The sequence below is a fragment of the Salvelinus sp. IW2-2015 genome, linkage group LG6.1 (assembly GCF_002910315.2).
Source record: "Salvelinus sp. IW2-2015 linkage group LG6.1, ASM291031v2, whole genome shotgun sequence".
NCBI classification, from domain to species: domain Eukaryota; kingdom Metazoa; phylum Chordata; class Actinopteri; order Salmoniformes; family Salmonidae; genus Salvelinus; species Salvelinus sp. IW2-2015.
The window spans coordinates 9239726-9256969 of NC_036845.1; the positions used below are offsets into that span (position 1 = coordinate 9239726).

The following is a 17244-nucleotide window of genomic DNA, read 5'->3' on the forward strand; positions in this document are numbered from 1 at the left end:
CACAACTGCATACCCCTCTGACATTACTTTAAGAAAGTCTAATGTGAAAGCAGCTGGTTGATCTTTTGAAGAGAAAAGGGGGACTTAGATAAAGTATTTTAGAGCAGTCTATATACTGGTCAGTTTCTAAAACTCCAATGTTTTACAATGGCAGTTAAAATGTCCAGGTTTATGGTTTATGGACTGCTATGGCACCTGGAGGGTTGAATGGCCTCTGCTTACTCAGGGAGCATTTAAACAGAAACTAAGTTACACCTCTTTACTACCTTCTGGTGGACAGTGACTGCAACATAATGATGTGTCAAGTGAAGGAAACTGGCACAGCCTACAATACAATTATTGATTGTATTGCCTGTGTGTATGGGAACCATAAACTAATAATACAGAATATGAATACTGTATAGATTGGGGCGGCAGGTAGCCTAGTGGTTAGAGCGTTGGGCCAGTAACCGAAAGGTTGCTAGATCAAATCCCCAAGCTGACAAGGTAAAAATCTGTCGTTCTGCCCCTGAACAAGGCAATTAACCCACTGTAATTGTAAACAAGAATTTGTTCTTAACTGACTTGCCTAGTTAAATAAAGGTTAAATAAATAAATAGATAATACTTCAATTATTTCCACTCTCAAATAGCTTGTGTTTGGGTAAGACCGTCTGCTAAAATGATGTAAATCTGTGGGTTTGTTGCAACATCACAGAGATGAGAGATGCTCCATCATTTAAGTTATAGAACGCACCTAACTTGTGAGATATTTTTAAATACTAAGAGGCAGAGCATTTGGACAAAAATGCTTACCATCAAATGGAGCTGTGCTGTTGTACTTGCTGAGCAAGTATGTTGCAACAACATTTATGTTGGAGATTAAAAAGATTCCATCTGAGACCCATTTTTATTGCTGACTATTATCACAAAAATCTCATCAGCATATGACTAGAGAAATTAGGTCACTCCATAAATTAAACTTGTATTTGTCTTTAATGTAATTTACATTTGGCTATTATTTCAACAAGACAAATGATTTTTAATCACAAAGCTTGTAAAATGACTACACAATCTGACTACATTAGTTCCTTATTCTAAAGGCAAAAATCCTTACATCATTGACTCAAATAAGTAGGTCAGAAAACATAAGCAAGAAAGCACAGGAGCATTTTGACAAACCGATGACCCTGAATGAATAAGCACTTCTTTTATGTTTTTGTAGAAAATGTAATTCACATGTAAGATCTTACTAGGGCAGCTTTAGCCTACTTATATTGTCTGTTTTTAGCTGCGGCTGTAGGTAAGGGTCTCCCACGACCAGCTCCAAACTTTAAACTGGCATACTGCACCTCAGTCAGACCCTGAATGACAAGAAAACACCACCATCATCATTACAAATAGTAATAGTAGAAAACGTAGTAATAGTATAATCTCACAAAAATAATACTTAGAATAGTATAATACACAAACATTTATTTTAAAAAGTTATTTTACCTGTGCTCCGTCCTGGTTGTGCTCGTAGGGTTGAAATCTTTTCTTTCCTTTGGAAATATTATGATACAATATGTTAAAGATACTATTGATAGCCTATATAATATACTGCTGCTATAGATGTAGAAAAGTCATCAATCATGAATAACTAATCAAATACAAACAGTACTTACGATGGTCGTGTCTCAGTCTGCAGACATACAAGGTGATGATCATCACCACAATAGAAAGAAGGATACACATGCCGCCCAAAGAGATGGCCAGAAACATTCCCTGTCTGGACCGCTCCATTCCTAAAAATGCACAATTTGTTTTGACACATAAGAGTTCTACATCCGTTTAAACTTGTGCAGAGAGACATTCTACACAAATGCAACTCAGAGCCCTGTGGCGATCTCTCTTACCCATCRTGCTGACTGTCTTGTTCATCTTCACCCCACTGGTACTCTCCATAACACAGGTSATCTCTTCACCTTCAGCCCAGGTATGGCCAGGTACAGAGAMCTGGACTCTGACACTGGCTGGCTTCTCTGACAGAACCTCAGGTAAACGCTCTGAGGACTGAACCTTCCCCTCCACCTCCCAGTACACCCTGGCCTGACTGGGATCCAGTCCAGACACCAGGCACATGAGTGGGACTGGGGATGAGGGGGCCTCCTGCCAGTCCACAGGCACCAGGACCTCCAGAGTAGCGTCAGAGGTGATAGGGTCTGGAAGAGAGAGGACATTACATACATGACATGGCATAACTACCAAATGTATACCTCCCAGCACTAGAAAATATGAACACTAATATAAACCATGGAGAAGCATCTGATCTTACCAGAGACTTCCAGCACACTCCCATTGCCCATGTTCAGCATGGCACCATTAAGCAGGGCACAGTAGAAGATGCCCACACTTGTCCTGTTGGCATTGATGATGTTCAGGAGGCAGGCCTTGTTGGTGTGGACACTGTAGGTTTTTTGAGGCCAGAGTGTGAGCTTTCTCATAGGTCCCACTTGCACCCATACGATATGAGAGCATTCCCCTCCCATTTCACTGATGTCACAGTGAAATGTCACATTGGTACCCTCTGCCACTGTTAGTGACCCTGGGTACTGGTATACCACTCCTCCTGCTGTGGGAGAGCATACACATAGTTAAAAGTCTGACTATAGAGACTAAATCATCTGCAACTTGATATTTAATGTACAGTCATATACAACAATAGTAGATGTTGTGCATTTCAATAATCTTACCAACAATCAAGTGTGCAAGGAGAAATGTCACCTGCATCCAACTTGAACACATCTTTAGGGTGAGGTGTTGTCACTCAGTAATGATGGTGGAGTTGTAGCACACATATCAAGTGCCAAACTGCTGAGATTGCCAAAGAGTGCGGAATATCTATGTACCGAAATAGGTCACCAACTCACACCACTCCTCCATCATTGGAGACAACAGAGCAGCACTGACTCAAGTCATCACATGGCTTAAAATGTGCTTCAACGTGATGCATGAATAATGTCGCTGTTCTATAGCCTGGGGTATCATACACACACTTTTATTTTTTTGAAATCAATGGAATTTCCCTCACACAAGTGAAATCAGTTGTAATATATTACCCCATATTTCTGTTCAAGAATCCAGGTTTACTTTCAAAGCCTCAGGATTGCAAGCAGGATTACACTTTTTACATCAATGTTGTTGTGAAATAGGGTGGCAGAACAACGTGAGTGGCGAATGTGCCAAGAAGTACAAAGAAGGTTAATCCACTTGGCAGTGTTTGTATTATAATTCACCTCCCTGTCCTCAATGTTTCGATACCCTGACATCCCAGTACACAAAACTGTAGCCTACATGTCCCCAACTACGTCACATCTTGTTCCCTGACCTTTATATATGTCCCATCTATAGGAGAGAGGGTGTGCACGAGAGAGAGAGGGGGTGGGATTGAGGGGGATAGGGAGAAAGAAAGTTGTGTCACAATGTGTATTTGATTACTGTTATCAGGGAGAAAAGGTCTCATTGTTGCAGGTTGTAGGCAAGCTTAACCAGCTAGTTTACGTTGCGTAGTTGTTTCAATTGCATTCTCGCTTGTGTTTCTGGAAAAATAAAACAGTAAGTAGGCTAACCACTGCAAGTCCTTAATTCAGATACCGCAGTCATCAGTTTTCTGAGTAGAAGACAAGGGTTCCACATACGGATGAGGGGAATTGTGAATGGCGTGCACAATCTTCCTTACGAAAGTCAGTCAGACTGCAGTTAGAGTGCAGTATAACTGTAGTATGCTGCAAATACTGGGTCCAAAATAAAAACTTTTTTTTACTGCAGTAATTTTGCTGTGTAGATATTCTGCAATCCCTGCGTCCAAAATACCACAGTCGACTGCAGTTTCAAAACGGAAATATTTTTTTGTAAGGGTTTCCTGTTGTTCAATATCAATTTCAATAAATGATACACACCCATTTATTCTGGAAAGATATAAATGATTTTAGTACAACTTTTAGTACAAGACTAATCCTATTGTTTATCAAAATCAAAGGGTGGTTTATGTTTTTGTTGTTATTTTAGTCTTTGCAAACATCATGTCGACCTCATTGGCTGTCAGTCCTTGCCATTGCTCCATTTATGAATTTGAGAGTAGTTTCCCTCAGTTTACTAAATAGTGGCTGTGTCAGGCTGTTGATTTTGCCTCATGCATTTTTTGTGCCTTGCTTCTCAAAGGTTTACAGCATCAAGGTGAAACTGATACTCCGATACTCCGATAAATCTTTCTGGCCACTGGTTGGCGTCATACACCACGAATGTCTATATTTACGTTCTCTTCCAACGCGCACACTCATATTCTAGGGTCCGCCCCGCTCCATACACCTGTTCTACCTGCACAATTATCTGGATGATAAAATAACCGTTTCTTTCAGACAGAAATAGTTTCTCATCAAGAAAGCAACCAGGTTAATTCCCAAAGTCCACTGTGTGTATTTGGCTTTTCTTTTAAAAACGTTAGTCTACCTGTTTGATACATCATGGAGAAAAGACCCATCAAATTTGGGATTATTCTTACTTTGGCTGTTTCAGGTATGGCAGAAAACATATCTATCTATGTATCTATCTATGTATCTATCTACTCTTCCATGCATCTTAATTTATTGATTAATCTAAAATATGTAGCCTATAACACATTTACACATTACATTTCTTTAAAGACTTCTGTTGTAGGGCAGTGATTCCCAACCAGGGGTACTAAGACCCCTGGAGGTACTCGGCCTATCCACAGAGGGTACTTGAGAAGACTCATGAGACCATAGGCCTACTGGTAAAATGCACATGGGGGGGTACTTCAGGGGTACTCCGGGCAGAGCAAAATTCTGTTGGTGAAACAGTAACCGAAAAAGGTTGGGAACCACTGTTGCATGGGAAGCATTGGACTGTGTTGTACTGTAACCTACACTTCTTAAACACCTACACTTGTTCTGGCTCGTGGTGGCCCAACATACAATTAAGACACTTTATGTTGGTGTTTCCTTTAATTTGTCAGTTACCTGTATCTAAGTAAATCATACTTTGTGGTTTACGGAGAGTCTAACCTTATCAGCACACAACCAGAATAACACTTCTTCATGATTCTCTTGTCCCTGGCTGCTCTGGAGCCTTCTTGATGACATTATTTTTTACTTTAAGTTGCTTCCTCAGGTGCCTCAAGTGATGCCAATATACTGGAGTTAAAACCCACACTGAGAAGATTTTTAAATCTTAGCAAAACATCTATCATAATCTGTCATAATGTATAAAATGTCTTCAGGGTTATGCAGTAGCAGAATAGTATTATGGATTTACAATCGACCCCACTCAATCAAATATTGGGATAAGACAAAACAACTTATTTCCCGCACAGAGAAAACACATTTGCAAACTTTGTTTTGGATTAAATTAGTCTAAATAATGCATTATTGCAGTGATTGAGATCACAGATGGTGACCCCCCTTTCAACTCAAAGTGTCTGTTTACAGATAATCATTTCCACAGTACAAGGCTACCTTTATTGGCTGTAATTGGCACTTCAATCAGTCAGCCTCTAAGGGTAATGGCAGTAATTTATTAGATGGCTGTGCAACAGTATTTCTGCTAATTCCCGAATTTCGGCTTGTTTCCCATTCTCCTGTACAGCACTCCTTTTCTTTGCTGATGTTGTGCCTGTTGCCCGTTTACGGAGGGCAACACCCAGCAGCAGTGACAAGACCACCCCAGCTACGCTGTCCGCATACTACTTATGCGTCAGAATCACCAACCAGATTTACACTGAGTCACTCAATAATCAAAGCTCTAAGGAGTACAAACAGCTGAGGAAACAGGTGGAGCAGATGGTAAGAGTCTGTGTGTTTTTACTGCTCAAGTCTGTCCATAGAGCTTCAACTCATCACTCAGTCTATACCCACAAAATAACTCTTTGTCCTGCAGATACTTCATGCTTGCCAAAACAAGTCACCCACCATAGAAATATAATTAATAGAACGGGCGTCCCCATTCAAGTCAATTGTGGTAAATGGGTGGACTGGCGGCCATTGCAAGTGTACCCATTGGAGAAAAGCAGGAAGTAAAAGCAGGAAGTTTACCCATCAATATATGCTGTGATTTGTTGATTTAACTCAACTGAAATAAAAAAATACATTATATTGCATGAGCCACATTACTTAACATCATTTGAATGAACATTTCTATGGAAATTATTGCATCACAATATATGCGGTAAAAAAAGTCAAGGGAACACAGACCGTGGGGTATAGAAGAATGACACTGGATTGGCGCACATTCAACAGATATGATCTAACAAAGTGGATATTCGTCAAATACGTCATGATTGATGTATATTAACAGGCCCACAATGTGTTTACTAAAGTCTAATTTTGATATATTTGACTGTTTTCGCTGCATAACATTTAGAAGTAGTCCCTTTCAGGCTTATAAGAAGTGACTTCTAAGTGCTAACTCTTGTCCGTATAAGCCGGTAGCATAGCTAGCATACAATCAGTGGTAGACGTCAAAGTCGCTTTTAACTGTAATGCAGTTGATTGGTGATGATGACATGAAAATGTATTGGGGTTGACATCTATACAAGCATAATACACACATAAACAATAGCCTATATATGTAGGCACATTTTGCTGGTGAGCTTCGGGATCTTTCCCCCACGGCATTTTTCCCCCACACATTTCCATGGCATTTCCATTGTTTTGGTCAAGTTCTATTGACTTTTTTACTGCATTTATACCAAGCAACCATTGCGAGTGTACCAATGAGTTTACCTCTCAAATTGCCAGGGTTAGATGTTCCCAAGGCTGTTCTATTCATTTAATTTCTATGTCACCAACATCATCAGCTCTCCAACACCTAGCAGTGAGCACTATTTTAACAGTAAACAGCAAAAACGAGCCATCGCTACTAGCTCACACTCCAGTTGACCCACTCCACTACACCATAGACAAGGATACTATAGATACCTCCCTTACAACCTGTTACAATATCCTCAATATTCAAACAAGTAAAGGTGTGAAGACATGCCTTGTAGGATAATACTAAAGTGCTCCTCTAATTGCTGTGTCTTTCTTTTTCAGATGGATGACGTCCACAGCGCTTTGCCAGAGTCTGACAAATATATGGGTGTATTTGATATAATCTTCAGGTGAGCTCTAATGTTGAATTTAAAATTCTGCCATTGAAAAAAAATAGCATTCTTAAGGACATTGACAATTATACGTTATAATTGTTTTTGACTACTGGTCTCACTCTTGCAGTAATGGATCAGTCATTGCAAACTCGACATTAATGTTTGGGACTACATTCATGATCATTCCAACTTTGGTTAAAGGTCTACTTTCCACTCATATCCAATCAAATAAATCCAAAACCCTTGACCTGGACCTCGCCTATACTGAAGGTAAAGAAGATGGCAACCTCATCTACTTCTGCTGTGTAGCAGCCTGATTCATTTGTATGTTAAAAAAACGGTTTTGTAAATAGCTTAAACTGTTATTAGTAAAAATAAAGCAAATATAAATATGTTCTTTATTCCTTAGGTCAACTTCCAATAAAAGCCACACTACCTCTTGTAGCACGTACAACAGCAACCGTAACTTCCTCACCACCATCTACCACAAATACCCCTGCAGCAACGACTACTACAGCTGCCTTAGTTAGTACGGCTAGCCGTTCAGGAAGGGTCGGGGATGGAACTGCATCTACAGCAATGATTTCATCTGGCAACATCACCAGTCTTGCAACAATTAGTATCACAAGTAGTCATACCCTCACAACCACCACCACTAGTCCTGACCAAAACAGTACAATTAGCAGCATTACCACTCATATTCCTGAAGACCATAACAGTACAATTAGCAGCATTACCACTAATTTTCCTGAAGAACATAACACTACAATTAGCAACATTACCACTCATATTCCTGAAGAACATAACTCTACAATTAGCAACATTACCACTCATATTCCTGAAGAACATAACTCTACAATTTAAGCAACATTACCACTCATATTCCTGAAGACCAAACACTACAAATTAGCAACATTACCACTCATATTCCTGAAGAACAAAACTCTACAATTAGCAACATTACCACTCATATTCCTGAAGACCAAAAACTACAATTAACAGCATTACCACTCAAATTTCCTGAAGACCATAACAATACAATTAGCAGTATTACCACTCATATTCCTGAAGAACATAACACTACAATTAGCAACATTACCACTCATATTCCTGAAGACCAAAACACTACAATTAACAGCATTACCACTCAAATTTCTGAAGCCATAACAATACAATTAGCAGTATTACCACTCATATTCCTGAAGAACATAACACTACAATTAGCAACATTACCACCCCTGCTCCTGAAGACCACAACATTACAATTAGCAACATAACCAGCCCTAGTCCTGGGGACCATAACATAACAATTAGCAACGTAAGCACCCATATTCCTGGAGACCATAACAATACAATTAGCAACACAACCACCCCTATTACCCCTAAAATCCTCCCCAGACCAGTAGCACGACAGTCTTCCGTAAAACCTCTCCATTAACAACTACCTCGGGCCAATCTAACCCCCCAGTGCCCTACTGAGAGAGCAACAAGCAGGCATCAGGCTGCCACGGGCCAAACGACCAGTCATAAGAACACAGAGAATACGGAGGCGACACATAAGACCACAGAGAATGCTGCAGCTGTAGTTGCTGTGGCGGAGAGGGAGTCCCAGAATGGGGGATCACTCTATTGATACTGGCTGCCCTGACCTTGTTAATCTTCCTTATTCTCCTAATACTGCTGGTGAGTACAAAAACAAACAGACACACAGATGCACACTGTTTATCCTTAAATGCATTGTAGACCTCCAATTTCTCAGAAACAGCCACAACCCTGCTATAACAGTTACAGTATGTCATGCTAAGGATGCCATTTTAAAAGTACTATGATTCTTGTCTTTTCTTGACCTTCAGCTAGTGTGGTTGTGCTGTAGGCAGAGATATGGAAGTTTCAGCCCATATAACCAGATCAACCACGGGGCAGACATCCTAATGTACTCCACACACAGCCGCTTCGAAGTGCCCAACGGCAAGCCTAATGTAAGTCCTATGTCTTGGCAGAGAGGCCAGATAGACACAGACTCAGAGTCTGCATTCAGCAGGTTGGCTATGGTTACTAAGACTGGCCGCTCTGCCTCAGTGTTAGATAGATGTCTCTTTGTGCCCTTCTGGTTTTGACCAGGGAAACCTGAGGCGTGGGAAACACTAGCCTTCCCCTCTACCCTCTCAGCCGAACTACCCCTGTAGCTTCCAGAGAGGGTTCCAAGCCATGTTCCTCCCCCAAGCCACCTATTTTCATTGATGCACCAAGTTGCTTATCTTCGAAATCAAACCCCCACATACAGTGGGGCAAAAAAGTATTTAGTCAGCCACCAATGTGCAAGTTCTCCCACTTAAAAAGATGAGAGAGGCCTGTAATTTTCATCATAGGTACACTTCAACTATGACAGACAAAATGAGAAAAGAAAATCCAGAAAATCACATTGTAGGATTTTTAATGAATTTATTTGCAAATTATGGTGGAAAATAAGTATTTGGTCACCTACAAACAAGCAAGATTTCTGTCTCTCACAGACCTGTAACTTCTTCTTTAAGAGGCTCCTCTGTCCTCCACTCGTTACCTGTATTAATGGCACCTGTTTGAACTTGTTACCAGTATAAAAGACACCTGTCCACAACCTCAAACAGTCACACTCCAAACTCCACTATGGCCAAGACCAAAGAGCTGTCAAAGGACACCAGAAAAAAATTGTAGACCTGCACCAGGCTGGGAAGAGTAATCTGTAATAGGTAAGCAGCTTGGTTTGAAGAAATCAACTGTGGGAGCAATTATTAGGAAATGGAAGACATACAAGACCACTGATATCTCCCTCGATCGGGGCTCCACGCAAGATCTCACCCCGTGGGGTCAAAATGATCACAAGAACGGTGAGCAAAAATCCCAGAACCACATGGGGGGACTAGTGAATGACCTGCAGAGAGCTGGGACCAAAGTAACAAAGCCTACAATCAGTAACCAATACGCCGCCAGGGACTCAAATCCTGCAGTGCCAGACGTGTCCCCTGCTTAAGCCAGTACATGTCCAGGCCCATCTGAAGTTTGCTAGAGAGCATTTGGATGATCCAGAAAAGATTGGGAGAATTTCATATGGTCAGATGAAACCAAAATATAACTTTGGAGGACAAAGAATGCTGAGTTGCATCCAAAGAACACCATACCTACCGTGAAGCATGGGGTGGAAACATCATGCTTTGGAGCTGTTTTTCTGCAAAGGGACCAGGACGACTGATCCGTGTAAAGGACAGAATGAATGGGGCCATGTATCGTGAGATTTGATGAAACCTCCTTCCATCAGCAAGGGCATTGAAGATGAAACGTGGCTGGGTCTTTCAGCATGACAATGATCCCAAACACACCGCCCGGGCAACAAAGGAGTGGCTTCGTAAGAAGCATTTCAGGTCCTGGAGTGGCCTAGCAGTCTCCAGATTCTCAACCCCATAGAAAATCTTTGGAGGGAGTTGAAAGCCCGTGTTCCCAGCAACAGCCCCAAAACATCACTGCTCTAGAGGAGATCTGCATGGAGAATGGCCAAAATACCGCAACAGTGTGTGAAAACCTTGTGAAGACTTACAGAAAACGTTTGACCTCTGTCATTGCCAACAAAGGGTATATAACAAGTATTGAGATAAACTTTTGTTATTGACCAATACTTATTTTCCACCATAATTTGCAAATAAATTCCATTACAAATCCTACAATGTGATTTTCTGGATTTTTCTTTCTCATTTTGTCTGTCATAGTTGAAGTGTACCTATGATGAGAATTACAGGCCTCTCTCATATTTTTAAGTAGAGAAACTTGCACAATTGGTGGCTGACTAAATACTTTTTTGCCCCACTGTAAGCAGATGTTCTTGGTAGACCAGACAACCAATTAAAACACAATCATCTGTGAGCTGTGACTTTATAGCTTTAATCTTGCCTTGGGTACGTATGAGGGATGATACCAGAGTTATCATCCAAGGACCTTCCTGTATGGGGCATGTTACTCATCAATATCACTTGAATGACTGGCAACACCATGATTGACTGAACAAAGGTAGTGTTTATTGTGGACATAAAAAATATATATGCTCGATTGAGCTTTGAAAGGGATGCTAAATACAAATGCCATGGGATCTACCAACGTCAGGGGAGGTGAGATTCTCTCCTTAACACCAAACAAAAAGACAATTGACTGTACTAATGAGACTTGCATGTTCATCACACTGCAGTGCACACCTCAAGCACACACACACCACACATGAGAGGTTGTGAAGGAGGAGGGAATCTACTCAGGTTTTTTCTAGCGTTGATATGTATGCATCATAGATATTTGTTTAGTTTTGGAAATGTACAGTTTGAGTTAACTTACACATTGCTTATATTCAATCTACTGTATCAGGATATTGTTGCGTTATATGTGTTTATGCACTTCGTATAATTGTGTTACATTTACGTAGATATATTTTTTAATTATGTGTTGCTGCTAGCAGTGGTTTGAACATGTTTGTTATGTTGTTTTGTAAAGGGGACAGTGGAAGACATTGGAGGACTATTTGTTCACAGCCTCCAACTCCCTTGATCAATTTATTGAGCATGGTCGTTCCGTACTAGTCTGCCAACATTTGGCTCCAAGACTGACTAGCATATACTGAGAAGAGTGCCCCCTCTGTCACCTGTCTCTATGGCAACAGAGCAGCAGACAGACACATTGAATCCACAACCACTCTGTTCTCTTTACATGACCTTCTCCTCCCAAAGCCCCTTTAATTGATGAATCACCGGTTTTGATTTATTGTTGCAATTAAGCCGAGTGGATGTCTTTCAGGCTTTGTTAACTAAGGCTTTAGAACAGACGGACATCTGCAAGATAAGCTAACATTGCAGTTCTATACAACAGGTCAAAAACAGACTGCAAAAATCAGTTTTGCCTGTAAAATTATTTGTGTGCAGTATTATCTTTAGACTGTTTTACACCTTTGATGAGATGATACTTTCTCTGATTACAGGACGAAATGGGGGGACCATCGAAAAACCGAACAGGGATGTATGGTTGAACGAGTACTGACACACAGGTACAGTAGGTGACACACTTTCTGTATGCTTATGTACTTCAGTTGTACTATCAGGTAGACAACAGAGGAAGTGTAGTTTCATGTTTTCAATTCCAGGAGACCATCTCCCCTGAATGCTTTCTTTCCTTCCATACATCAGGGATGGGGTTCAATGAGAGGTTTGAATAGGTAGACTACTGATTATTGATAGATATAGGTGTGTAGAGATGTGTCAACATACATATTGATTAAACACATTGAAATAACTTCCTAAGAAAACACATCACTCATGTAATGTTGAAGATACTGTATATATTTAATTGAAGTAATTTACTGTTTTACGATTGGTTGTTTTGTGTCCCTTCCCTACTTCTCTTTCCTCCAGAAGCTCCAGTCAATTGGGTAAGAAGACCATCTGAAATGGCCTTATGAAATAATATGCATGAGCAATGACAATTCTGTACAAATGGTCCAATTATCTCTGAAATATCTGAATGAAGATCATGGCGTTGCTTACTGATTGTAATTTCAACCTGTATTTATTCAAATCAAATCACATTTATTTATGAAGCCCTTTTTACATCAGCTGATGTCACAAAGTGCTATACAGAAACCCAGCCTAAAACCCCAAACAGCAAGAATGCAGATGTCCTAATGTTATTTTTATTCCTAATGTTTTACCAGTGGAGGCTGCTGAGGGGAGGACAGCTCATAATAATAGCCGGAATGGAGTCAATGGAATTATTATTCTTTATTCTGTACGTAAATCCGAGGCACTCCATTTAGTATATGTTACTCATCCCCGACCAACCTCCCTACTTAGTTTCTGTTTAAAGTAACCAGGCCATTGAAAGGTATCATATGTCTTGACGTGCTCCGAAATACATAAATTATGTTTCTAATGGCTCTGAGGCCAGGCTGGCCATTTTGCTTCCTTTGTGGTAATGGGTTTGTTATATTTTCAGTCTTTACTGAAGGCAAGCTTAACCTTTGTAAAAAAGAAAGCTGATCCTAGATCAGTAAATGGGGTCAAAATATGTATCCTGCAATTAACATTAGAAGAATGAGTAAGGGTGCCCCTAAGGACAATACCCTATCAGGTACAGTTAACAAGAAGTTAATTGTTTTCAAAGACTGTAAATCAAACCTTTTTACTTGGGCTGAGGAATCCAGATCTAATTCCATACCGCTGGATAAGACATGTTTTGAGATAGGAAACTAGCATGCCAAGAAGTTAACTATTCCACAAAACCAACCCAGTGAGTAAAACACCAATGTTATGTATATTTGGACAATCTGATTAAATAAATCCACCATTATTAATAAAATCTGTGAGATGTAACTATCTGTAAACATTTGAAGTCACCGTGCATTGGAGCTTTAAACTTTGCATGAAAAAAATCAAAATCATTTTGGGATTAAATATTGTAAATAATAAATCAAGTTTGTTAGATTGTTATGGGCAGAAGTGGTTGGATGCATTCATGGTTTGTAAAAGAGTTGGATGATTCTGTTCATCAGGAGGAACTGAAGCTGTAGGGCAGAACAGACATGCCTCTGTTTGTATCTAAGCCTGCCCTCATCCCCTGGCTTTTCTTTCTTTATTCTTTGTGTGAAAGGAACAAGTAAATAGATATCTAGAATAACGTGCTTTACAGTTAGGCTGGTGTGGCGGTGTGATAAAGAATACGGTACTGTATTAAATTACGAAATTAGTCAGACTCCATAAAATTTAGATTTACTCAAACTTGTCCATTATATGCAAGTCAGCGTGTATTAAAAAGGCAACACCTCTTTCTGCTATTTTGGCCAATGGGCTAGGTTTAACATAAAAAGTTGACATATGGTGTCCTGGTAACAGATACATAACATTCATGATAATCAGCTACCAAGTGACATTGAGAATTGAAGACTTACATTTTCAAGGTGTGCAGTACAACCGCATTCTTATCCAAAATGCATGAGGTGTATGTCCCTTCCTCTCCATATCCCCTAACTGTATATATGTATTAGATATGTCTTTCTACGTTGCATTGTATATTTTTCCAGGGAAACGTCACAGTGGTTGCTGTTACTAATACTGTCCAGCAGGAAGATCAATCAATCAGAGAGAAACTTCAACAAAACAAATAAGATCACACAAAATCAGACAAGTGACACACTATGACGATAAGACAAATCTAGAAAATATAACATACAGTATATCATGACATCACCAATACAGACAATACACTGGCAAGGAAATGTGGCATCAAGACTTGATTATACCTTGAATGCCTGCACATACTTGCCCACTGGAATGCCCAGTGCCCACTGCTATTGGCACAGAGGGTGTGGTGCTCCTAATACTGACAACAGGTCCGATTACCTCTGCATGGTAAAAGCCAGGACAGGTTCGGGAAAAATGGCATAGTTCAGGATCTGATGAAGATTATGCTCCCAACTCTTTCCATCTGAATGTTATTCCTAGTGACATTAAAATGTAATGACTTATGATGAATTGGAGAAAACAAAAAAACCTTCCAATTTTTTTTACTGTGGATTCTGACTGGTTGATGTTGTGAATTGTGTCCCTAATTTAACGCACCAATTGTAGTCACTTAGTTAATTAGTTACTGTAGAAAACTGTTATAAAACTTCTTTACATTTCATTACTACACCCCACCCCATACCCCTCCACCATTTAACATTCAAGACTTCGCTTTGAAATTGGTCAATTTGCGTTCAAATGATCAACCATGAGACTGCAACGCAGTAAAATAAGCTGTTAAATCCTACATAAACAGCTGACACACCAAGGCTGCTTCACAAAGGCAGCCCAATTTTGATTATTTTTTCCACTAATTGGTCTTTGGAACAATCAGATCAGCTCTGAAAAATATCTGATGTGATTGGTCAAAGACCAATTGGTAGGAAAAATATCAGAATTGGGCTGTATGTCTAAATGCAGCCAAAGAACAAAGTAAGCATATTTCCCCAGTAGCTTATCCATGGTGAGGTTGCCATGATGTACAGTATATTAATCTGGTGTGGGTGAAAAGAGGTTTCGTTATATGACACACACACCTGCACTTATGACAATATAAAAATGTAGTCTTTAAATGCTAATTATTGAATCACTGCAAACAATATTGGATATCTTCAGTTGAAAGTACAATACCATATTTATGTGTTTATCTTTACAATGAAGACCTAACCTAACTAACTTGAGCCATAACTTCTGTCTGAGTACAGAAAAAAATAAATAAACATTGTAAATATGCTGGTTGAGGAAAATAATTACATTTAGAAAATCTAAATATTTTTATACATTTTTATTTAACCAGGCGAGTCAGTTAAGAACACATTATTATTTACAAGTCAAGATAATTATGTAAACTTAAATCAGAATTCTGATTGTTTTGCGCTTGTTTCCAATGTGAAATCACTGTGTAGGCTATGCATTGCCATCTTGTGGCTTGAAGGCGCAAAGGAATATAATGATCATAAAAGCATCTGCAGTATAAATCCACTTTGTTCATAACATTTCATCACTAACAACAACACCCTTGCAATAAAAACTGTTCTACGCACAACATTGATAGCTCATGCAAAGCCCTCAAACAGCCATATAAGACTTGTAGGTGTTGCTGTAGATATTAAAGGGATAGTTCACCCAAAGTTCATTATTGGGTAATACATACAAGATTTTTTGAAAGATGATAGTTCACTTTAGGTGACCTTCACCGGTTAAGGCAAACTCCAGGAAGTGATGTCATCCCCAGGAAGTCACTTCATCACAGGGCTAGACGTCCAGGTTTTAGTGAAGACAGTAACATCGGTCCCCTGTCCCTCCAGGTTCTTAAGCCAGAGCTCCAGGGCGTATTGGTACCAGTGCTGACCCGCTCCACATCTTCTCCGCTATTCGGGGCCCGTTACACAAAACAGACAATGGCAAAATTGACTCACTGAGCCCACCTTCCGGAGAGACCTCAATACACTGCAGAACCAACACCACAGAAACAAAATGCAACATTGTTAAGAGGAACCAATGAAATAATTAATGTCAGAGGAAATTAGCCCAGTAAAACTTTTTTTCACAAATACTTATCAATGGTACACTATATAATCTATTTTTCTGTTATGTTTTGAGTGCATTACTTTGTGGATGTGATGTACCTTATGGTTGGAGCCAGGCCCTCCAACGGTGTCACAGAACCCTCCTCTCCGTCCACGGCGGACACGATGGCCTTGACCAGCGAGGCGTCCACCCACACAGCCACTACCTCAGCAGGCTCGGGGTGCAGAGAGGCCTAGAACAAAGATAGTCTTTAGTGAGTCAGAGGCCTTCTCTTTGATTTGGCTTTGTGTGCCTTTAATGATAACACCAGAAAGGAATATGGACAGGCAGACAGATAGACAGACATACAGGACAGTGAGGCAGATACCTGGAGCTGCTGGTGTGTGAGGGAGGTGGTTTAGGAGCATGTAAGTGACCACATGGTGCCTCTGTGGCATCCCTCTGCTCAGCATGGGTGGGAAACTGACTGTGAAGAGAAACAGAACATGAGCAAACAGGACTGTCAGACAAATCAGAATGTATCAAATGTCTGTGGAATTGTGGCCAGTAGATTTTTCTAAGCATTTACATATTATTATTATTTAACAAACTATTCCTGGACCTAGAAATGTGATGTGTAGTGGCAGTGATTTCCCACCTCCAGAGCCCCAGCAGCTGAGCTGAGACGTCTCCAGGGTCCAGCTCAGTCCTGTCTCCTCCCTCAGCTCCCTCAGCCTGCGTCCAGGAGCTGACAAACAAGAGAGATATGAGGCAAACACAACACCACCAGCTTGATTGAAGGGAATTGACCCAGAGAATGAGGGTGTTGAAACCACAGGCAAAGACACTTATGGGGAATAATCATTTTATCTTCCACTTGTTTAATAGCGTATAGCAACTAGAAACGTTTACCCTCTCATCCAGTTCCACATGGCCACCTGAAAAAAATGAAAACAAATCACCCTTTCAATTATCAGGAAACAACACTAAAGTTAATTGGTTACCCAAAGTGTCGTTCTATGGAATGCTATTTCATTATCTCTCTCTT

The 17244-nt window shown here is 40.2% G+C and overlaps 2 protein-coding genes across 2 annotated transcripts in view; both read right to left on the reverse strand.

The window, feature by feature from the left end:
* The window catches only part of LOC111965006 (DNA-directed RNA polymerase III subunit RPC7-like), a 737315-nt gene that overhangs the window by 143462 nt on the left and 576609 nt on the right, over positions 1–17244 (reverse strand). The gene's annotated exons all lie outside the window — the stretch shown is intronic.
* Positions 978–2905, reverse strand: LOC111965004 (uncharacterized). The gene is made up of 6 exons (XM_023988940.1): positions 2714–2905; positions 2296–2592; positions 1877–2182; positions 1646–1765; positions 1476–1522; positions 978–1342 (listed from the first exon to the last, which is right to left on the reverse strand). The coding sequence occupies exons 1-6, from the start codon at positions 2763–2765 to the stop codon at positions 1247–1249; spliced, it is 918 nt and encodes a 305-aa protein (XP_023844708.1). The 5' UTR covers positions 2766–2905; the 3' UTR covers positions 978–1246.